General features: G+C 30.4%; 2 protein-coding genes and 6 non-coding genes across 12 annotated transcripts; 1 reads left to right on the top strand and 7 right to left on the bottom strand.

The window, feature by feature from the left end:
• Window positions 1-6,631: 6,631 nt before the first annotated feature.
• LOC130805913 (U-box domain-containing protein 35-like) lies at window positions 6,632-13,222 on the top strand. Its single transcript, XM_057670750.1, has 10 exons — window positions 6,632-6,827; window positions 7,568-7,689; window positions 8,205-8,326; window positions 8,409-8,623; window positions 9,576-9,611; window positions 9,701-10,320; window positions 10,415-10,501; window positions 10,946-11,377; window positions 11,605-12,363; window positions 12,891-13,222. Exons 1-10 carry the CDS (start codon window positions 6,653-6,655, stop codon window positions 13,077-13,079), a joined length of 2,757 nt encoding a protein of 918 aa, XP_057526733.1. The 5' UTR covers window positions 6,632-6,652; the 3' UTR covers window positions 13,080-13,222.
• Window positions 8,398-16,394, bottom strand: LOC130805912 (septum site-determining protein minD homolog, chloroplastic). 5 transcript variants are annotated; one of them, XR_009040239.1, is made up of 2 exons: window positions 15,199-16,381; window positions 8,398-8,524 (listed from the first exon to the last, which is right to left on the bottom strand). XR_009040239.1 is itself a non-coding variant. In XM_057670749.1 (1 exon), the coding sequence occupies exon 1, from the start codon at window positions 16,245-16,247 to the stop codon at window positions 15,273-15,275; it is 975 nt and encodes a 324-aa protein (XP_057526732.1). In that variant the 5' UTR covers window positions 16,248-16,381; the 3' UTR covers window positions 15,037-15,272. The 5 variants fall into 5 exon arrangements, 1 of the variants encoding a protein (XP_057526732.1); XR_009040237.1 differs by lacking the exon at window positions 8,398-8,524 and adding an exon at window positions 10,197-10,333 and having other exon boundaries at window positions 15,199-16,394; XR_009040238.1 differs by lacking the exon at window positions 8,398-8,524 and adding an exon at window positions 11,651-11,802.
• A 4,171-nt stretch (window positions 16,395-20,565) lies between these two features.
• LOC130807107 (small nucleolar RNA Z157/R69/R10) lies at window positions 20,566-20,649 on the bottom strand. The gene has a single exon (XR_009040479.1). It is a non-coding gene; the product is annotated as a small nucleolar RNA Z157/R69/R10 (small nucleolar RNA).
• Window positions 20,650-20,839: 190 nt separating this feature from the next.
• Window positions 20,840-20,972, bottom strand: LOC130807128 (small nucleolar RNA snoR80). Its single transcript, XR_009040498.1, has one exon. It is a non-coding gene; the product is annotated as a small nucleolar RNA snoR80 (small nucleolar RNA).
• Window positions 20,973-21,074: 102 nt separating this feature from the next.
• LOC130807114 (small nucleolar RNA Z152/R70/R12) lies at window positions 21,075-21,187 on the bottom strand. Its single transcript, XR_009040485.1, has one exon. It is a non-coding gene; the product is annotated as a small nucleolar RNA Z152/R70/R12 (small nucleolar RNA).
• A 151-nt stretch (window positions 21,188-21,338) lies between these two features.
• LOC130807116 (small nucleolar RNA Z152/R70/R12) lies at window positions 21,339-21,451 on the bottom strand. Its single transcript, XR_009040487.1, has one exon. It is a non-coding gene; the product is annotated as a small nucleolar RNA Z152/R70/R12 (small nucleolar RNA).
• Window positions 21,452-21,494: 43 nt separating this feature from the next.
• LOC130807113 (small nucleolar RNA R11/Z151) lies at window positions 21,495-21,593 on the bottom strand. The gene has a single exon (XR_009040484.1). It is a non-coding gene; the product is annotated as a small nucleolar RNA R11/Z151 (small nucleolar RNA).
• Window positions 21,594-21,675: 82 nt separating this feature from the next.
• On the bottom strand, window positions 21,676-21,761 carry LOC130807108 (small nucleolar RNA Z157/R69/R10). Its single transcript, XR_009040480.1, has one exon. It is a non-coding gene; the product is annotated as a small nucleolar RNA Z157/R69/R10 (small nucleolar RNA).
• Window positions 21,762-24,188: the final 2,427 nt, after the last annotated feature.

The following is a 24,188-nucleotide window of genomic DNA, read 5'->3' as shown; positions in this document are numbered from 1 at the left end:
AATTTAAATAAAAATATATTAAATAATTAAAATCTTAAAGAAATTCAAAATTTTAATTATGGGCTTTTAGATGGATTAAATTCCATTGATTGGTATTACAAATTTAATTAAATTTCTTAATATTCATGCAAAATAATCTTTATTGGCATTTCTAAATTTCTTAATTTATATTTAAAATGGAATTCATAATTTTACTTTTAGGGTACAGAGCAAACAAACATTTCTTCTGCCCTACCCTAAATACGACCCTAATTATACTTGATATAGTATGGAAAATTTAAGCGTTGATGATTTATATATTAACCACTAAAGCATAAATAATTTCAACATATGATAATTGGGATTAGTATAATACAAAAAGCTAATGCTAAGCAATATGAAAACATAAATACTAAAATGCTTCCCAATCTGAATGATATTTTTAAAGCTTAAACTTGAATGATTTAATTTTTAATTGAATTAATTTTTTGAGATTATATGAAAATGTATATGGTGATATTTTTAATTATTTTCATTATCACTATTTAGTACTAATAATCAAACGGGTCATTAAGAATTTACTTTCAACTTTAAAATACCAAAAGTAAAGTCTAAAAGGCACTAAGCATTATTTAGTAGTCGTATTTCACATTTTGGATAATGCGTTGTATTATTTTCATTGATGTTAAGAATTAAATTCAAACTTTGTATTGTGATTATATTACTTGTTTGGAATGTCTGTTTGGATCTTAAGATTGTATTTTGTATTTTTTATATTTTTCATATATGCTCGTTTACTCACGGATTCCGCTCGCTAAGAAAAATGCAGATGACAGCAAAAAAAATAGATTCACATTAACAGGTGAACTTTTGAAATTTTAAGTTTGTAGACAAATATTTATAAGCATGCTGGATTTGTTATCCTCTAATTGCAATGTTAAACATCATTAAAATGTTGAATAATGCTTTCTCCGTTTTATTATACTTGCTAATTTCATTTATATATTGAATTATACACATCTAAAGTTATAAAAAGTTAATATTATGAAAGTATATGATTAGATGATTAAAACAAAATCTCACTTGAGTATAATTTTACTTACACATTAGCCACAATATACAAAGTAAAATTAAATGATAAATAGTGCTCAAAATAAAAATGGAGCAAATAGGAAGTATTTGGGAACGTAGTAGGGTGACGTGTAGGTGTATTTATAAGAGCACGATTAGGTAGGTTTCCATCTATCGAATTATCTGAAGTAGCTTTTTGTATGATCGTGATGCTTAGCTAACTTTACTTTGTAGATAATGCTGTTTTTCTTTAGAGAAAATTACATTTATTTATCCAAAAATCATGCTAAGTTGTCAACGTCATCCCGGTATTGGTCGGCAGTGGGTACTCGGTTTTGTTGATGTAACATTATTATTACTTTAATTTGACATTTTTGCTTTAGTGGATTATCATTTATTTTATTACATTAAAATTATTGTAAAACTACTTATCTTAAATAACAATAATAGGAATATCCAATTTTAGCAATTATATTGCTAGGTTCAGCGTAATCAAGGGCTATAATAAATAAAGACTAATTTTTTTACTATTATAACTTTTATTTGAAAAAATAATAATTTTGACAGATAAAAGCGAGAGGATAAATTATTCTATTTGATCACTTTCATAAACTAAAAAAATAAACCCATTTGACTAGTATTGTGTATTATTTTCTCGTTCATAATTTAATTTATAGATATTTTAGAGTCATTGTAATTTATTGATTTTTTTTAGAATGTTTTTTTCCATTACCGTTAAAAGCCAACTCCTTTGATATAATCATAATATGCAATTCTTATATATATATATATATATATATATATATATATATATATATATATATATATATATATATATATATATATATATATATATATATATATATATATATATGATTATGAATATCTCTAATTATACATAAACTAAAATTTATTAAAATAAATTTACTATAATTATATATTGAGACAAAACTAATAACATTCCACATAATTTAGTTTTTGGAAAAGATAATTGACCGAAAAGGTCTAAGCAAAATTTTTGTAAATAGTATACGGGCTTTAATAATGGGCTGAAAAATTAGAAATGTATATGTTTCAATTATTGATTGGGCTTTCTTGGTTTAGGTGATTCGATGTTCAAGACTTTCCACAACGTTTGACTCACGTCGAACTATGTCTCTCATTAGTCATTATAAGTATAAAAGGAACAAATTGTTGTATGAGACCATCAAACTGTGAAATATGTTCTGTGTACCATACAGTAAATAACAGCTAGTCTCTTGAAAGACCGTCTCTTTGAGAGACGTATTTCAAGCCCAGCCCGTTAAAAAATTAATATCTACTTGCCGTATTCTTAATGCCTACGTATATTATCCTTAATGCTTACTTACCGAGTTACCGTATCCTTAATGCCTACTTTCAACATCTTAAATGTCTACTTACATCATTCTAAATATCTACTTACAATATTTAAAAAATATATAATAGATCAGCCCAATTAAAAATGATCTCTCAAAAAAATCGTCTCTCATGAGAATTTGTGCAGTAAACAATGAACAGAAATAAATCTATTTAGTGATACTGAGCCCGACCTGAGGCTCAAATTAAACATTGAACCTGTTCGTCCCGGTTTTTTTGGGCTGACCCGTGAGCCTACGGTTCATTTTATTGGGGTTTGGGCTTGAATGAAATAAGCCTTTTGATTTTTGTGCAGACTTGGCCTGTGTTTGATTATGTTCGTACTTTATTTACAAATTAAGGTATTTCTGTGCGATTAATTTTCTCACGAAATTCATATATTAATAATTAATATTAGTTAATATCTTTAATTTATATATAAGGTGAGTTTCACGCAATCCAATATACTAATTTAATCCTTAATATCTCTAATTATGTATAATAAAATATTATAAAATTTTGATATTAATAATCTTTGCAATAAGACGAATCAAACAAGATTTCATTTGACTATGTTTTAACTTATAAATTAAAAATTGATCACAAATTAAAAATGATAAATGAATAGTATCATATTTTCTAATGTTGCAACTAATATGGAACGGAAGAAATATAAGAATATGTGCAACTAATTTGAAAACTTGTAGAAGAATGGTTTAAAAAAAACCAAAAATAGTAACATAAAAAATTGTGATTAACAAAAGTAAATGATAATTAATAGTATTTTTGTGAGATATGATAATTAATAGTATAGATGATGGAGGAGAATATATATAGATGATAATTAAATGAATTTTCATAGTTGTATATTAGTAGTAAACAGAGTAGTAAAATCTTTTTTTAAAATCGAAGTCAAATGAGAGACTTTGTTCCTATTTGATATTTTGATTTTGAATATTCACATAGATTATGAAAAATTGAATTTTTTAGATGGTAAATATATTATTTTAATAAATAATAAATTTAATGAAAAAACAAAAATTATAAGCATTAAAATATATATTTAAATAAAGTTAGTAAAAAAATATTAAGCTTACAAACATTAAAATATTAAAAAAAAGTTAGTGAAAAATGTAATGACCATAAATATTACTCATAAAAATATTAAAATAAAGTTTGTTAAAAAACGAGAGACATAAGCATTAAAAAAATATTAAAATTAGAGTAACTGATGATAATTAAGTCCGAAAAATAATATGGATGAAAAGATTCTTTTAGCCAGAAATAAGAATTAAAAGTGTATAAAATAAAAAATGAAAATATAAAATAGAATCCAAAGAGACAATAATCAAGAAGTGATGACATTAGCAATCAGTCCGTAAGTTAAGGTTGCTGAAGATTGAAAACTTCAAAACATGGAGTTTAATTCTATGAAGATCTTGGAACCTCATGGACGTGCATGCAATTACTCCTACATATTAACTTTAAGAATAACATCTTGCTTTGTTGGAGTTACCAAGTATTATTTCTCACTCATTTAGTCTTTTTTGTATCATTAGAAATTAGAATTAAATAAAACTCAAGACATTGTAATTCAAAACTAATGGAAAATAAATACAACAAAGGAGTACATTTTTTATTGCATGCTTTTTCAGTCCCATCGAATTTGAAGTATTTTTCATTTTGATTCATCCTACTTAATTTGCATTATTTTTATTTTTGGACAATGATCCACCACTTTCTTTTAATCTCATCCATACACTTTAACTCTTTTTAAATTTCATCCACACAATTTATTTTTTCTCAACATTTATTACCATTTTTGTTTAAAATCTTCCTTTTTCTCTTTGATTAAATTCTATGAGGACATTTTACTAGGGAAGTCAAAGCTTTTGTATTAAAAAAAATAACTATAAGCGACCTATAATAAGAACTCATCTATAATAAAATGGTGAATCGGGTTTTATCTCACAATAAATACCACCAATCTTAAATAAGATCCGGAAATTGATTCTCACCCAATTATCGTTCTCATTCAGTCATCTCGCTTCATTAGCCTACCCCTTAAAAAAAAACAAAAACCACTTATATGTAATGAAATTAATTATGTCCACGTATGGATTTTATGACTTGTTTTCTGGGACGAAAAGAAGTTGGGATAGACTAATTCAGGAATTAAATTGATAAATAAATACTTCAATTAATTTGACAATAAGTTTGCTAATACAATCTATAAATTTTGATATCTTTGACTATTTTGCATTTTATTTTACTAAATTTATCGATCTGTTTCAATCTGCTGGACTGCTATGTACTATTTTACTACTATTTTTCTTTACATCTTATAACCATGAAAAAGTATGTTTTTATTTATAGTGTACTCATTTGTATGTCACTCTCATATAACAGTCATTACTTTTAGCTAAAAATTAATAGAAAAAAAAAATTAGATTAAAAAATAAAATAAAAAAAAGTAGAAGTAGATGATAGAAATATGTTGTTAAGATGGAAAAAAAATATAAATTTATGGATAGAATTAAAAAAGAGCGAGATATTAACCATTTCAAAAAACAAAATGGTACAAAATCAATAAGATAAACTTAAATAAAAAGTAGTGAAAAATATCAGAGACGAATAAAGTATATTATATATTATTAATCCCTCCTATTCTAATCAAATTTTCTATTTTATTTTGCGCACTTTTCGGTGCATTATTTTAATATTAAATATCCTAAATTTTGTTTGGTTAAATGTTATAAAAAGTTAATATTATTTAAACTTACATTGTCACGAATGGTCAAACAAGTTAAAATCAAATTTAACTATGTTTTAATCTATAATTTAAAAATAAAATACAAACTAAAAGTGATTGATAAATAATACTAAAAAATAAATTTGACATTTAATCATCAATCATCAACAATTCAACATTATGTTGCTCTAATGAGTCTTTAATTAGCCCTTTAATAATATAAAGGCGGCAAATCTTGTCAAACTATATCTTCACCGTCCATATAACTTTGATCATTTAATTTACATATACGAGAATTTAAAAAAAATAAATTAACAAACACAATAAAACATAAAAACTTGATCAAATTATTAAATAAATGTGATGAAAAGTTCTTGAATCAAGAAATGATGCTTCTTTGAATCCTCCATGATTAGTAAAATTGTACCAACTAAACTATAACATGAAGACGTGCATAGGTGGGTCCCTTTGTTTTTCCCATTCAATGGCATGAGTTTTGCTGTTGTTGTATTACCAATTATCATCATCTAATTATGTATCCTTGAATAGTTTTTAGAGAACATAAGACAGCTTTAAATTGTGCAGAAAGGACACCTAAAGTTTTACAATAACTCAAGAAATTGGTATGTTTCACTACTCTTTGCTTCATTTGATTGTCTCTTCTTTATTTCAATTCAAGTTGTTTTACATTCTCCTTGTTTTTTTACACTTGCAATATTGATCAAACTCGTGTGATTTGTAAGAGATATTTTGGTTTTTATCTAAAATGTTGCAAACTCAAAAGGATACACTTTGTAACATTCATCAATGTTCATGCAGTTATTTGCATTGGTCATCAATGTTCATCATTGGCAATAGATATTGTTATTTGTTGGCTGATAATTGAAATGTTTAACCAGTTGATAGCATTGAGTTTTTTGTTAGTTGTTTAAGTAGTTAACTATTATATAGATGCGGGTATGAATTACTTATTTAGTGTTGCTTTATTTATAAAAATAAAAATAAATCAAACAATCAAAAATCAATCAAAAAAGTTCCTAGCTTTTTTATTTTTGTTTAATTGCAACTTTTGAGTATTAGAATGAATCATCAAAACTTGTAGATGAGTGTTTATTGTGATTGGCATTGTGGTGCTTGATAGACAAGAATTCAGGACGGTTGTTTAATTGACATTTTTTGCAATTTAATATTATTAGAGTTTTTAATTAAATGATTTAGATTATGGTGTAAACAAGCTCGAGTCAGGATTGTCTCTTATAGTTAAATTTTCTCTAAGAGAGAATTTGGTATTGTCAGTGTTATAGAAAATATCACTTCTCTAAGCAAATCTTGAGTTTGATTTTCACTTAACTTTCTCATTTTCTCGACTTATCTTATAATAAAAAAAATTAATTCAAATAAACATTTGGAAACTTCAGCCAAAAAATAAAATTTGTTCAATGCACAGAGTCAATAATTGTTCAGTGTCAAACAATGGCGGAGAGGAAAGCCGGTGATGATGGTCAACTTCTTGTTGGAGTGGCGATTACTGGAAGCCGTAAAAGCAAGTATATTCTCAAGTGGGCATTGGATAAATTCCTTCCAGAAGGCAATGTCACCTTTAAACTCTTACATGTGTACCCCAAAATAACTGTTGTGCCTACACCAAGTGAGTAGCAAATCTCTTAATTCACAACATTTTAACACATTTCCAAACATGGAAAGGATTTCATGGTCTGTTTGATAGTCGGTAATAAATGGATATTTACGGCCCGTATGGTTAGTGGTACTAAATGGTGGTAATGTGAATGATTTATAGTGTAAGTTTTCATCAAAAGTTTCATATCATTCCATGATAATGAAACGAAACTTTGATCACAAAAAATTTTTTTTTACAAATTTTCATTACCACCTAATACCACCTCTCCCAATGGTAATGCATTGGAATGAATTTTATGAAGAAAATGAGTTGATTGACGTTGGACAAGTATAGCCATCAAGGTAGCCAAGAGATTTTTCAACCAAAATTACACTAATTTTTCATTCCCATTACCACCATTTATTATCACCTATCAAAGGGGCCGTTAGTGTAATATTAGTTAAAAAAAATTGACAAAGTTTAATGATATGTTTCTTCTACCGTAAACATCTCATTTCTTGTACAAAATTCAACATTTAATAAGTAGTATTAAGTGATAATGAAAAATTTTTAAAAGTTAATTATGATTAAAGTTTCACTACTATGAAAATATGACGGTATATTTTATGCAAATTTAAACCAAAAATCATATTCATTACTGTCATTTAGTACCAAAAATCAAACGGACTCTTAATGTCTTAAAAATAGATAGACAAAAATCTAGAAAAATCTGACTACTAAGTTGAAGTTTTTGTATCGATTGTTTTCAGTGGGAACTTGGCTACCAGTAGCACAAGTTAGAGAGGATGTGGTAGCTGGTTATAGAAAAGAAACTGAATGGAAGAAACAGAAGAAGCTTCTTCCATACCAGAAAAATTTGAAGGCACAAAAGGTATAATTTCTTCATTATGTTAAAAAATATAATTTTTGATGGAGCCAAATATTTATTATCCTTTGGTATTGTATACAATGGATTATTTTAGAATAGTTCATTTAGTAGTTTCAATTTAGGTAGTGTTTTGAGTGATTAGTGTATTAATCATTAGTTTAAACTTATGATTTATCTGATTTATTGAGACATTGATATGGTATCAGAGGAAAGTGACACATGGGTCACGAATTCAAGTTTCACTCATCCCTCATTTTAAGTAAAATATGTGTTGCATAAGAATTCTAGCCCAAAAGACTCTCATACTATGAAAGAGTAAACATATTTATGCTTCAACCATCAGTTCAACCTTATGGTTGAACGAGTCTACTAACATCAAATATACAAAAATAGTACCCTTATTAGAGATAACCAAATGATTATTTCGAATCTATCCTTATAAGCAAACATATCTGCAACTTCACGTGATTCAAACTTTTTATTATCCTAATCATTTACAAACCTCTTGAAAAGTGCAGATAAAAGCAGATATTGTACTACTTGAATCAGATGATGTAGCAATGGCATTGTCATTAGAGACAGCTAAACAAGCAATAAGACATCTTGTTATTGGGGTTTCAAATACAGGCATATTTTCAATGTACTAAACAAACAAGACATTATTTTAATTATTTTACAATTTATTTAATGATAAATATGCTTACTTAAAATATTTTCTGCAGGAAAAATTTATCACAGCTGGTCAGAGGAGAGGATTTATCACAAGTGATCTCAGAAAATGCACCAAGTTTTTGTTCAGTTTATGTTGTTGCTGATGGAAAACTTCAGCAAGTACGTCCTGCGGATTCAGAACCGAATGTAATCACCATGGATGAATCGAGTAATTTGTCAAGCACATCGACTGATAGTTCTTCTAGCTCGTCTTCACTTACTATAGGTGGGTCAGTTTGCACATTCCATTGAAACATGTTCACTATTTTTGGTTTGTTTTGCAAATGATTGTTGGTCGAGTTGTTCACTATTTTAAAAAAAGAAACTATATGAACAGCAGCATATAGTGCAACATTATATGATGCGGTTCTCAACGAATCGCTTTATATAATGCCTTTTATGCTAGGTTATAAACCAGAGCAGCAAATAAACTAATTTACTGTTATTACAAGTGCTAGGGGCCTAAATTGCAACATATAAGACCCTAAAACCGTAGTAGATGAGGTTTTTTCCAACAGTATTCCTATATGTTAAATTAGTTGTTAAGAAGATGCTTGGTAAAAGTCAATTGTTAGATTTTGGTTTTAGCTTGTAGTGTTTTTAAGTTGGTTTAAAAAGTCAATTACCACACAATTTTTTTAGTTGTTTCACCGACTAAAAAGACAAAAGTCAAAGGTAAATCAAAATCTTAATTCCAAAAGATTAGAGTCAACTACATGAACTAATAAACCAGTTTCACCTGTCATGCACATGAATTCCTTTTCAAATATCCATTTATTTGGGCTATCTATATATTTATTTGAAATATTGGGAGTCAACCTTTTATAACTAGCACAAACTGCATCAAGAGTTGAGGACCAACTTCCCACAAGCTTCGAAGCTTGTCAACTTATGTAAACTTTAGGTGTCATGTGAATTTGCCTTAAAAAAGACACAATGCAAAAAGAGAGCAAGGCCTTAATGAAGAAAAAAAAGCTAGTCATTTTGACCCACTTTGAATGTTGTACAATGACTTTTGAAAGAAGTGTAGATATCAGTTGATAATTTGAATAAGTTGGAAAAAACAGTCTTTTGTATGATTCGATTATTTGATTATGAAACGAACTAATTAGTCACTTAAAATGTGTATTCAATTGTGATCTTATATGCTGTTTCTTTGATCGTTTGTTATTCAACAGGTCGTCTTTTAAAAAACATACCTTCATCACCAAGATGTGAGTATTTTAACTAGCTATATACGTATAAAAAATCTTCCCATACCTAGACCCTGGTAAGAAAATCTAATTGTGTCTTGTTTCGACAGATCATGGAGGCTTTGCCGTTGGTTCCAATTCCTCCAACGCCTCTACTCAACCAACACAACCCAAACCAAACCAAAAGCCCAGCAATGGAGCTAAAGTATTAGCAAGGGAGACGATAGAACTTAAACATTACGCGTTCAAAGATACAAACTTCAATTTTGGCAATGCCAGTGCTCGGAGTCATAGTTCTAGCAGCGACTCTGGATCATGGGTTTCTGATCGAACTACTCCTGAAGGTTCCTTTGCCGGAAATCAATCTGATGCCCCGTCCCCTATAGGCACTCCGCCTCCAAGATCTTATCTGAGTACTCCACCTACTACAGGTGGAATTAATCTTGTTGGAACTCCGCCAACAAGTTCTTATATGGCCACTCCTCCTGCAGTTTCACCTGTAGGAACTCCGCCAACAAGATTGTATAAGGCCACTCCTCCTGCAAGTTCTCCTATAGGAACTCCCCCAACAGGTTCATTTATTGGCACTCCACCTGCATTCTCTGGTGCAGGAACTCCACCAGGTGGTTCATATGTTGGAATTCCCCCTTCATTCTCGAAAACAGCTTCTCCCTCTGTTTCCTTTTTAGGCGTTCCAACTGCTTCAGAAATAGGTGTTTCTACCAATCAGGTATTACAACATCCTATAATGCCATAAACGTGATCAATTAGACTTTTTTTCTTATATGGTTCTTTGACAGACTTACATTATCTGGTATATGCAGACATCTGAACTAGAAAAGCTAAGGATGGAACTAAAGCATATAGAAAAGATGTACGAGCTGACTCAGAATGCTGCGATTGATGAAAAGGTAAGCTCTTGTTGAACAACATGTAGTTTTAAATACTTATACGTTGTGTCTCAACTCGTCATAAAGAAGAATCTGGTAATTTTCCAGCTGAAAATCTATTTTTTTTCAGAATTGAAAATCTAGCTTTTACGCTTAAACAAAAAGGCTCTTTTTGATACACTTTTTCTCTAATAATCAACCAACACTCAACAACTATTTTTTGCCAAACATCTTCATAGCAATTGGTGTAAACTAGCTTGTCAGCCTATACTTCGAGATGGTGAAACTAAGTAACAACTTCAACCAACAATTATTTACCAAACAGTATAAGAAGTTGCTTACATGGATTTTTGGCTAATATTTGTTTCAAATTGTAATCAGTTTAGATTTAGTTCCTTATCATAAAATATCAAGAAAGTGCGATATATATTTTCATGTCCTGCTTATGTTATTTCACCTTTGTAGTTCCTCTTTCCACTTGATCAGCTAAATGAAATAAGCAAGGAGCGATTGGAAGAAGCACTAAAACTTAAAGAGGGAAGGGGTAAAGAGATAGAAATTGGCGAGAGAAGCAAATCCGAGACACAAAGTGAAGCCAAAAATTCATGGGAAAAACCCGAAAGAAACAATCACACCGACAAAGCAGACATTAAAGCTGCTCAAGAAGCGGAAGACAATAGGAAAAAACTTACAGAGTTGTTTGCAAGTCCTGCAGTTCATTACCAGAAGTTCACTTGGGAAGAGATCCTTGCGGCTACCTCATCGTTATCAGAAGAGTTTAAGATAGGCGTAGGTGCATTCGGGACAGTTTACAAGTGCAAGTTACATCACACGACTGTCGCGGTTAAAGTCCTCCATTCCAAAGACAGTGTCACGAACAAGCAATTCGTTCAAGAGGTACAATAGATTTTAGAATTTTATAAACAGATATTTTTTTGTCTTTTTGAATCTGCTACATAATTTCAATCGAAGTTTGAGTTTTTACATATAATGTAGCAGACTTAAAGAGAGTGATGTAGTAGTGTGTTTTTCCAATTGTGATCCATATGATACCCAAAAAAAATGGTTAAAAATGGTGCTATAAACTACTATCTGATCTGTTTTTATGATGGGTGTTTTAACAGCTCGAAATTTTGAGCACAATTCGTCACCCACACTTGCTGCTGCTGCTTGGTGCTGTTCCAGAAGAGAGTTGCCTTGTATACGAGTACATGGACCATGGAAGCCTTGATGATAGATTGTTCCGGAAGAATGATAAACCTCCTCTACCATGGTACGACAGGTTCAGAATTTGTTGTGAGGTGGCAGGCGCGCTTGCTTTTCTACACAGCACGAAACCAAGACCTATTATACACCGAGATCTAAAACCAGCTAACATCTTGCTCGATCATAACTTAGTTAGCAAGATTGGAGATGCTGGTCTCGGAACAATGATCAATGTAGAGCCCACTAATCTGTCTTTGAAAACAATATACAAGGAAACTAGTCCGGTTGGTACACTTTGCTATATTGATCCGGAGTATCAAAGGACTGGAAGAGTTTCAACTAAGTCGGATATTTATGCCTTAGGAGTAGTGATCTTACAAATATTAACAGCAAAACCTGCTGTTGGGATAGCCTATTTGATTGAGGATGCTATAGATGAAGGTACTTTGTTGGAAGTCTTGGACCCGGAAGCTGGCGAATGGCCAAATAAGGAAACACTTGAATTGGCTATGTTAGGACTACAATGTGCTGAGCTTAGGGGTAGAGATAGGCCTGATCTGAGGGAGAAAGTTCTTCCTTTCCTAGAGAGATTGAAAGAAGTGGCTGATAGTGCCCGGGAATCAGCCTCAAACGCTCAATCAGCAACACCGGCACACTTCATCTGCCCCATTCGTAAGGTAAACCTATCACCCCTCCACCCTCGACAATTCAATCAGTTAAAAAAGTACTTGGTAAATGGCTTTGAAGCCAACTGGAAAGTTGGCTATTATCAAAACCAAAGGGTTAAAACGAGTCGCTTTTTGTACTGGCTTTTAGCCTTTTTATTCACTTTTTCTCTAATAAATAACCAACAAATATCTTTTACCAACCATTGCCATAATGCATTCTATACATATGACAATTAAACTCCACCTAAGTTGACTAACCAGCCAATAATCTTAGCTGGTCAAACCAACCAACAACTGCAGTCAATTGCCAAACAAATCCATAATGTTATCATAAAGATAAGGTTATATACGTATGACATAAGTCTAGTTACTAGCATTAGAGCAATAGAGTATTGTTGTTATCAATCTTATGTTTCCTAACATCGCATTTGCAAGTTTCATATTGCTTTGATGCTTTCTAATAGCTCAAAATGGCTCCAGCTAAAATTGTTAAAGAGACACAACCCAAGATCTCATAAAATCCCATTGTATAACAGGATATCATGGAAGACCCATATGTAGCAGCTGATGGATACACATACGATCGCAAGGCAATAGAGCAGTGGCTAACAGAAAACGACACATCGCCTACAACGAATCAAACACTTCCTCACAAGTTCATTATGCCAAACACCACCCTACTTGAGGCTATTAAGCAATGGAAGTCCAAAAGACCCGCGAAATGAGTAATAGTACTCTTAGGATCGGAACTAAGACTACAATGTAACGGCTTGCGTGTTTTTGTGGAAGAGAGCATTGTGTATAGTATATGAAACTACAGCAACTACAACTATTCTAGACCTTCAATGGTCTACAACAAAAATTATTAACAAAGAGAATGTATATGCTAATATGAATGGCTTTCAAGATGATATTCTTGATATTGTGTACGAGATCCATCTCGCATTTGATGGTTTTATTTGCTCTCTTTTTCCTAATTCCACCACTGTTAACAACTGACTAAAATAAATGGTTAATAAAATGACCTATAACAAACTCGTTTTAGGTATTTACGAATAGTTGATAAAGGGATCCTATAACATTTCATTATTCCGATGTCAATCAATGGCTCTCACTTAGGTAGGGCTGCTTGGGATGAGAATCGGATGTACGCAACCTGAAGTTAATTTGAACGTGCAGTGGGTGCAAAATTAGCCTCAGTCCCAGTAACTTAAGATGAAGAAAAACAATCAAAGCATTTTCGAACATTCTATCCTTCAATTGTGCCAAAATCCACAAATTAAGTGAAAAATCTGGACACGTCAAGCAGGCACTGGCTAAACAGTTTGCTACCTACATTGTTCCACTCAGGTTTCCTCATCTCACATTCAAGCATAAATCGAAAATATAATAAACCTCGACATGTATCTTCTTGGATCGTTAAATTCATAGTATTATATAGTTGTTCAATCACCAAATAATCCCATACCTAACATCTGAGCACAATCCCAAGTTCTTCAAAAGTATCCTCGATTATAACTAAATTGTCCAAATTTGCTTCATCCTTCAAACAACGAAAAGAAACCATGCTTCTTAGGCTGGTATTCAACCATAAAAAAGGTCACAGAAAACGCTAAATCTATCAATCTATCCCATCATAAAAACATGCACGGAGATATGAAGGTTTGGAGAGCAAGATAAGAAGAAAGCCATTCTCATCATCCACAATTGAATTTAAGGCAAAAAACAAACACCACTCCAATTTTTTGTTCTTGTATATTGACCAAATCTCGCATAGCAACCTAAACAAGTACCAAAGAACTATTATCTTATTCTCAGATTTAGTAAAAAAAAAATCCCTTACAAAACATCCTTCATATAGCTCATACCATACTCATTATTACTAATCTAATCACGCCTAGCAACCTAAAAGAGAGCCAAAGAAATATTGTCTATATACTCAGATTTAGTGCAGAAAGAAATAGATGTCTTACAAGTTACAAATATATTTGTAACATGCGCATTATGAAGGATAAGGCCGATCAGACCTTCGGCTTCTCCAAATGAAGTACAAGCTATAAGCCTCGTGTTGTGTATGTAGAGAAGCCACATCATCAACTAAAAGACATCCACGTCCTGGATATCTATAATGTTCGAGCTCTAAAATTGGTCTCACTCCAAGTAACATCACGTATAAAAACAATCATACATTCCACAATATTATCCACTACATAAAACCTTTAACCATGCCATACAGCAGTGTAACATAATTTGCCGGCTAATATGCCTTTTGAATTCGGAATTCGTTCAAAATTGTTGAAAAAAGCCTAAAACCAACCATGATTCACTTTTTTCGAGTCATGATTTGCGGGGAGATTAACGAATCATGTGTCATGCGTCATAGTTGCTAATTACATAGATTTGTAACACAACAAGCAGGCCGTGGCTAGACTAGTAGACTACTTGTATGACAGGCTAAATGTGAAAAATTATATGCCAACTACATTATTTCAAACAAGGGATTCCTCGACAATCATCATCCCTAACATTCACGCGTAAATGGAGAGAAGAACAAATCTTACAAGCTTATGTCTTTCTAGGGCCATTGAAAATTCATCATAGATAATACCGAAATTAATCTAATTAAACAGCATGGATATATGGCAACAAGCAAAAACAAATATGTCAATCAAGGCCTACTAATGGATCAAGAAACTTAACCATATAGCAATACACAAGTAACAGAACATTCCATTAAACAAAAGTAACCAGAGGTGCAAATTTTTTCAAAAATCTAACTACTTCCATTAAAACAAAAGATTGCAAAATCAAAACCATATTGACTTTTGATCAAAGAATCCATACCTAGCATCTGTACACAAAATCCCAACTTGCTCTCAAAGTATCCTCATTTATAACTACATTGTTCAGGACTCAGGTCATCCACCAAATAACGAAAAGAACCCACGTTTCTTAGGCTGTTCTTCAACCATAACCGCGGTCATACTATCCTGTTCTACAAGCCTCCAAGCAGCTTGCTCGAATGCTAACCCGGCCAATGTAGGAGGCCGATTCAAAACCAAAGGATACCCACGATTCGTGCTACGAATAACCTCTGAATCATCCGGAATAACCCCTAAAAGTGCCAAGCCTAGCATTTCTTGAACATCCAAAACCGACATCATATCCTCCCCTTTAATCATATCAGTCCTAACCCTATTAACCATCATCTTGATATCCTTAATTCCATCACATTCCAGCAATCCAATAACCCTATCAGCATCCCTCAATGCCGTAATATCCGGTGTGGTAACCAAAATCGCCTCATTTGCAGGTGTGATAGCAGTAATAAACCCAGCATCAATTCCAGCAGGACAATCAATCAAAATGAAATCAGGACAACCTTCATCTCTATGTTTTAATGCATCAACAAGCCAAATTAGGGCTTTTCCCCCAAACCCTAATGGTAATTTAGACCTAGGTTTAGAAATACAAAGAAGCTCAAAGTGTGACCATCGTTTATCCCTAACTAATGCTTGATCAAGTCTACAATCGCCATTAAGAACTTCAAGAGCTGTATAATTGACACGATTTTCAAGACCCAGAAGCAGATCCAGATTCCGAAGACCCACATCAGCGTCAATTGCAACTACGGAAAATCCATGGCGGGCAAGTGAAATGCCGATATTTGCAGTGGTGGTAGTTTTTCCGACGCCTCCTTTACCGGAAGTAATGACGACAACTCGTGGAGAAGTGCCGGAAAATTGGGGTTTTCGATTGTATTGAAGGATTGATTTGATGGTTGGAAAATATGGTTTTTGAGGAAAGTAGGGTTTAAAGAGGGGTTTGAAGAGAAATGGGTTGGAAGAAGGAGAAAGGGAGGAAGTGGAAGAAGGTGGTTTTAGGGATAGCATTGTTAAGGATTGAGAATGAAAATGGTGGATTGAGATTACAAGTTAGAGTTGAAATTCATGTTTGCTGGGAAGATAAGTTGGAGTAGGCAAGAAGGTCCTCGATGTTGTGACAAATATTTGTCCAAAAGACTATCAACACAAAAATATCATGAACTAGTACATGGACTTTATAATCTAGGGAAAAATTGTCCAAATTAATATTTCCTCCGTTTTGTTTTATTTGTTCTTCCAATTTATTTTTTATTCAGATTTCAACGCAAATTTAAAAGTCAAAGTTGTTTTAATTATGAGTTTTTAAAAATTCTAAAAATTTAATATTTAAAAATTATATATTGAGACGAATCTATCAAGATCTCACGTGAATATGTTTTTTCATATGGATTGATGAGAACCCGTAATCAAAGTTCGACACTAAAACTCGTAAATTCTATTTGAGAATAACATATGTAAATTGAGGGAATATAATTTAAATTTATTCACTAAGAATAATATCATTTATTGATTATTTTTTATTTTAAAGGACTTGTTCGCAACATGCTTATTACCTGGTGTAGGAGGAAAGAATAGAGTTATGGTGGTTCAGGAGGTGGGGTTGTGGAGGTTCAACTCACTATTTCGAATATTAGATTAGTCACAACGGATACATATAACGTTGGATTATTCTCAACAACTTTTTCATATTCTAAAGTTTTGCTAAAGACAAGGTGAAAGAGGAATTTGTCGTTTCTACAAGTATGAATGAAGGTCATTTAGATAAAGATCGTAAATTAAATGAATCCAAACTGAATAAGAGATATGATTTCGACTTTTTTATAAATTGATTTTTCAAAACCCAGAAATATTTTAACTTTTGGATTAGGCTTGAGCATATTAATAACCGAAAGTTGAAATTTTAAATTAAAATAAGAATGTACTTTTTACATTAAACTAAACTACTTGTTGAGTGAATTGAGCAATTCTACGAGTATAAAAAAAAGACTTTAATTTTCATTATTAACAAAAAAAAAAACTTAAGTGTTTCTACAACAAACAAAAGCCTTAATTCAATAATTCAAGTTTCATTTCATACTCTTTATGCTACTATAATTTATATTCTTTTGGGTTTAGATTCCACAAAGTGTTGTGAATGGGGCAGTTTATTATATATTTTTTAAAAAAGCAAAATGTAGTATGCTTAATTGGTAGGGTTTTTGGATACATCATGTAGGTATTTAAAATGCGTCGAGTAGGAATTCAAAGTATGTCGAGTAGGTGTTTTTAGCATATTGAAGTTGTCAAGTAGTGTTTTTGATTGTATGTTTCTTGTAAACCTCAAACACCTACTTGGTATATCTAATACCTCATAACCCCTATTTAACATACTTCAAACACCTACTTAACATACTTTAAATACCTACTTAATATAACTCAAACACCTATTTGACAACCCAAACACATATTGGTATATCTCTAATTCATATTTGATATACCTTCAAAACCTTTTGATATGCCCTAAATCCCTAATTGGTATGCCATAAATTCCTACTTGGTATACCCTTAATCCCCACCATAGTGATGTTTAAAAGATAATTCATCAATTTTGTTAGTTGGGCATTGAGAGTCGTTTCTCAGAAAAGATTTAGTATCTCAAGAGAGTTATTGTTACAATTTTGGTGTCTAATTCAATTGCAATTACATGTGTTTTTTAATTGGAAATTTATTTTGGATTGGATTGAAAAAATCTAATCAAATTAATTTGGTTTTATTCGATTTAGGTTGCAAGTTTGATTTGGATTAAAAAATCAAAAACTAAAATAAATTTGATTTGATTTGGTTTTGAAAAATCAACTTGCCATCTTTTACTTTATATTAACTGAGTTTCATTTTAAGGTGCAAACTCAAATAAATAGAATAAATTTTTAAGAGATCTTTTTAAATAAGGTTATTTAATTGATGCAATTAATCACTCGAGTCTTGACATATGCCTTTTGTGGCATACATTTGATAAACCATAATTAAAATCGTTTGGTGTGAAAGTTTCGAAAACAATATATATATACTGTACTGTACTCAGTTGTTATACAATATACTCCACCCGTTTTTAAAGAATCTCTCAATTGCCATTCAGGATATTTCACTTATTGTTCTAATAAAAAATATTTCTATTACATTATAAAATTATTCATCTTTATTATAATATTTTAATATTTCTTATGGTTTACTTTAATATTTTTATTACATTATAAAATTATTCATCTTTATTATAAAATGTAATTTTGAACTATATATTCAAGACAAAAAATATTTATGTGGAATCTTGTTAGATTCGTCTTGATATAAAGAGTTTTAATTTATAATTTTAGGCGCGTGAAAAAAATGGACAAATAAAAAGGAACTGAAAAAGTATTATTTTACTTACTAATAACTTTATTAAAACATTTTTTATATTTCTGATGATTTTCACATATTTTTCATTAATTTTATAAAAATATTTTCTTATTAATTATGATCTAATATTTTATCACTTTCTTTAATACTATTTTTATGTTAATAATCTTTACTTTTTTCCATCAAACTATTATTCAATAAATTAATATATTTATTATTTAAAATTATATTCTTATTAATTCACACTTGTAAGAACTTTAATAAAGGACAAAGAAAGTTTTCCCAACACAAGAAATCTTGTAAATAACCAATATTATAATGTAAAAACACAAAGAAAAAAAATAAAAGGGGACAAGGAGTAGCTAATTACTTTTGAAAAAAATATGTAAACTAAAATCAAAATGTTTTTTTGTTGAAATTAAAATTAAAGTATCATTGATCTTGTATATGTTTACATGTTTCTAAAATAATTTTCCAAGTTTTATTTGAATATTTACATCATAGGATCATGAAATAGCAGTGCTTCAATATAATTCTACTTGTTAACATTAGTATGTACATCAAATTGTAATGCCCAATTCTTAACATCTTCAATCACTTCCAAACCAAAATCACAGAAATCAGATCTTAGACAGATGATCATTAGCCCCTGTTCATCAAAAACACCAACTAAACCTCAAAACATTCAAGTTAATTAGGAAAAGTACTCCTGTCATTTCTATTTAATATTCTCATTTTTATTTTTATTTTAGGTCATTTCAATTTTTCTTAAAAATATCACTTTATTTATAAAAAATTCAAAAACAAAAGAATTTGAGTATATTACATTCTCACTTACTTTTGCTATGATTTTGAAAACTTGAAAGAACTTAAATCCTAAAAACTTTGGAAATAAATTGTTTTTTCTTATTCTTCTCATACTAATGTAATTACACAAACTTTGGAATATTAAAATACCCACAAATATGAAATTAAAAAACAATTCTATTTTTAAAAATACTTTCTAGTAATTTTTCCTTATTATATCACATTTTTAAACATACTTTAATCACTCTAATATTAATATTAAATCTTATCTAATAGTACTTGTTTAGAATAATTTGCCTAATTGGTGCTGAAAAATAAAAAGATTCTTAATTTGAAATTTAGTAAAATTTATTTCCCACACTAGTATTTATTAAGAAAATAATTAATTAAATCTATTATAGTTTGGAAATTTCCAAACCTCTTAGATCTCTCCCAAGTAAAACTAAACTAAAACTAAATTAATTTTAATTCCAACAAAAAGCCTATTTAATTTTTACGAAACAAGATGGAAAACTCAATACGAGTCACATGTATGTCATAAAAAAGGTCAAAATAAGCAAACATGTCCTTCAATGCATGTGTAATGTTAAAGTATTATAATATTCAATGTATTACTTTTTTATATTAAAAATTCATTTGATTTTTATGATATATCACAAAGATACACTATCTTCAACAAACCTCTTAATTGATTTTGACTTTTGAATTTGATTGAGATTTTTAATTGTATGTAAAAGAATTTTTTTTGATATTTTACTTATTCTGCTTTATTTTAAAAGCACATATTTTCTTGACAAAACGGTTTTTATCCACTTCCAGGTTTGAAACTACCAAACTAAAAAAATATTGCTTAATAAAACTATTTTATTATATGAACACTATTTTGAAAATTAAGTTTTAAAGAACATCAAAGTTGAAATTTTTTTATGTTTCAAGACAAAGTATTGAAATTACTCACTTAATTTTACACCCAACTTAATTTTACATTATAACATTAATTCAATCTTTCTTAATATTTATAAATTCCATTTTTTCCCATTTCTTATATTATAAAATATATTTTCTAAATATTTACAATTCCCACCCACTCTCCATTAATTTTATAATATAATCAAATAATATCTACAATTATATGTATTTGCAATTAAATGCTCAGACAGCCAAGGGTTTGTCTTCAACCAAAAGGTCAGAAACTCTAGTCCACAATTAGCTTCATCACAGCAATTCCCACAAACATTTACAAGCTCCAAAATCCAACTAACTCTAGTCCACCCACATACATTTGCTCCAAAATTTTAAACGGTGCAAAATCAAAAAGATTAAATTCATGAAAAGCTTTCATACTGCAAGTCTCCAATCTTCCATTAATGATACCAAATTTTGTTGCAATATTAATTAATTATGAACAAATAAATTAGAAATATATGTGGCGTTTCCAGGATTATATGACACAAAAAACAAAGTCACCAATCAGGATATACCACACTGCTAGATTGATTTAGCGCCCGAGCCATTATGCCAAGAGGAACTGCATCATCCCCCAGAATTGGTAATGGGCGCAATTAATTTATTTTATGTAATTATCTAAAATACAAAATAAATTAATAAATATTGAAGAAAAACATTTGAGATTTAAAATAGATTTATCTTTGAGTAGCTCAGTGGAAGGAGAAGTCGTTAATTATAAGGCTCACGGCAAAACACAATGGAAATTGAATCTTGTCCACTGCCCTGAACACCGAAGTGTTTCATCTCATCATCGCATCAAAGATTAAATTGTGAAATTATTAGATATGAAAAAAAAAATTGAATTTTAAATGTATAAATAGGGCGTAATTGTGTGACATTCAGATCATGGATTATTGAAGAACAAATATAATTAAAAATATAAAAAATTAAAAAAGAATCATCTATGATTTAGCTCAGTGGAAGGAGAAGTCGTTAATTAAAAGGCTCACGGCAAAAACCAATTGAAATTGGATCTTGTCCACTGCCCTGAACACCGAAGTGTTTTATCTCATCATTGCACCAAAAATTTAATTAGATTTGAAAAAAAATAAAATTGTAGGAATAGGGCGTCAGTGTGTGTAACAATCAGATCATGGATTATTGAAAATATTAATAATCTCACTGAAATCCGCTAAGATTATTTTGATTTTTCATCATTTGCCCGATTCAAAACTACGATGAAACAAATATTAAAATCTCTATAAACCTAAAAAAGATTGCAAAAAATTAATAAAGAAAAACGAAGAAATTTGCTCAGACAGCCAAGGGTTTGTCTTCAACCAGTAAGGTCAGAAACTCTAGTCCACAAATAAGGCTCATCACTGCAGTCGTAAATCTTGAAACAGTTTTGAAATATCGGAAAACAAATATAGCTTTGAAATTTAATAGGTAAGGAAGAATTTCATCACCTGGGAGATTATGGATCTCATGTTAGAACAGGATGATTGGTTTGAGAGGAATTGAAGAAAGAATATGATGGGGAAATGGAGGAGGCGAAGGGTTTTTGTAAGGTGAAATTAGGGCTTAGGGTTTTGTGGAGTATGGAGCGGCGGATTGAATGGGTTTCTAACTACTTTCATGGGTTGTTAGTGGGCCTTAACGTTCATGGGTTGATAATGAGCCTTAACTACAAGCAACAAACTAACGGTCAGGATTGAAGTCATTTTAACAAGAAGTCTTTTGAAATACCGTCTTTTTGAGAGACGAATCTCCCAACCCATTAAAGATTAATGTCAACTTATCGTATTTTTAATGCCTATTTAAATTATTCTCAATGCCTACTTATATTATTCTTAATGCTGACTTATCGTATCCTTAATGCCTACTTTCAATGTCTTAAATGTCTGCTTACATCATTTTTAATGCTTATTTACAATATTTTAAAAATAAATAATGAGTCCACCCAATTAGAGTGGTCTTTCAAAGAGACCTTCTCTCACAAGAATTTGTTCATTTTAATTTCAATCATATCCAACTTCACTACTTCATTATTGAGACTGTCTCACCGTGAGATGGCCTCAATTGGACTGCCTCCAAACTCTTTAAAAAAGAACCACTGCCCTATATAATTCAAGTTTCATAGTTTTATTTTTTTGTTTTTTAATGAGCTGTTTGTATGGGCTCGTCTTATGGTGAGACGGTCTAATACAAGACTCAACTTTATACCCCAGTGACACTGCTTTTTATTGTAATGATTATTTGAGAGAGGAAGATGAGATCTTAGACGGAATGAAACTAGGCAATTAAATAATATTTCTATAGATCATTAATATTTCTATAGATCATTTGTTCGATGATATTAACAATAAACATATAAGCAACTGGTTTAACCAGACACGGCTAGTTTAATAAATAAGAGAACAAGTCAAAACAGTCAATCTTCTTTTGTTCGTTGGTAACAACGAACTAATGGGTGAAAGAAAGATGCTTATTTCGACCTTAGTTTATCGTTTGTTGTTACTAATATCAAATAAAGTTGAGATTTATTTTGACCTCGATGTCCTTTGTTTTTTTAGTATTAACAAACATATAAAGACTGTCAAGTTTATTTTGTTCCTTGTTAGTGAATATCTATCACCTTAGTTTGGGACTGAAAGGTAGTTATTCTCAAACTTAATTTTTTACCTATCCTTAATAATAATAATAACAAACTATAAAAAGCGTCTAAGGTATCGTCACTATTCATTTTGCAAAAATGAACAGTGAATCTACTGTTACATTTACATTCTTCTATTTTCAAACCTTCTGTTTAGTATCAATGCTGCTCCCTCATCTTTCCTTACTCCTCTATCAACAAAAGAAACCTTATGTGATCGAGCGAAATCATCCCCATGCTTCACCTCCTTCTTCCTTAAACATCATTTTTCGTTGATTTAACCCTGATTTCAGGTTTTGCTTGCGAAATCCTCAAGCAAAGAAACCACTTTTTATGACATATTAAACATAAAGACTCGCTTAGTATTATTGTTGTTTTTTCTTTTTTAATTTTTTTAAATTATGCAAGATATGTCATATAATATATAATGAATAAATAATACTTTGGGTTAAATTTATTAAAATTATGGTGATTATAAAACATACATTTCAAAATGTAAAAGCCAACAAAAAAGTGAACCGAAATGCTAAAAACCAAACACTCGTCATAGTAAGATTTAGAAAGGTCGAGGTATCTAAATTACCAAATATGACCTCAACTTCCCCAAATTGGGATCCCATAAGGGCACTATTATTGGTGACCTAATATTGGGTCACATGACCCAACAATAAGAAAAATGCTAAAAATGGTGATCTATTTTTAGGTTGGTCATGCAAAAGGTTGGGGGAAAATATTAATGGATGACCCGTTCATTTGAACGGTCATCCCAATTTTTTTCAAAATTTAATGCCACGTGTCGCGTTCTGATTGGGCATTGAAATTTAACAGCCTGCTGCCCCCTGCATGTCTCTGACGTGCGTCAGCTGCAGGCCACGTGGCGCGTTCTGATTGGGTGAGAAAAAATAGCCGTTTTTTGCCTTTAACGGCTATTTTAGTATTAAAATAATTTTTTAAAAAAAAAAAAAAATTATACCAACGGTCATATTTTTTCGAGATCTATAAAATGAGACCCATATTGATATTTTTTGACATAATTTTTTTTTTACATATTTTGTTCTTATTTTCCTACTTTTTTTGGTTTAAAAAAATACCAAAGTAATCATTTCAAAAATCCCAAAAAAAAAATATGGATTCAAATAACCCAAATTATGGAAGAAATCCAT

Source organism: Amaranthus tricolor, chromosome 2, assembly GCF_026212465.1.
Source record: "Amaranthus tricolor cultivar Red isolate AtriRed21 chromosome 2, ASM2621246v1, whole genome shotgun sequence".
NCBI lineage: Eukaryota > Viridiplantae > Streptophyta > Magnoliopsida > Caryophyllales > Amaranthaceae > Amaranthus > Amaranthus tricolor.
Note: the sequence above shows the minus strand (reverse complement) of the source record. Positions and strands in the feature narration are given on the sequence as shown.

Coding starts and splice junctions, on each gene's coding strand:
- LOC130805913 (XM_057670750.1), top strand. CDS start 6,653: ATGGCGGAGAGGAAAGCCGGTGATGATGGTCAACTTCTTGTTGGAGTG. Junction 8,624..9,575: donor CTCGTCTTCACTTACTATAG/GTGGGTCAGTTT, acceptor GTTATTCAACAG/GTCGTCTTTTAAAAAACATA. Junction 9,612..9,700: donor CATACCTTCATCACCAAGAT/GTGAGTATTTTA, acceptor TTGTTTCGACAG/ATCATGGAGGCTTTGCCGTT.
- LOC130805912 (XM_057670749.1), bottom strand. CDS start 16,247: ATGCTATCCCTAAAACCACCTTCTTCCACTTCCTCCCTTTCTCCTTCT.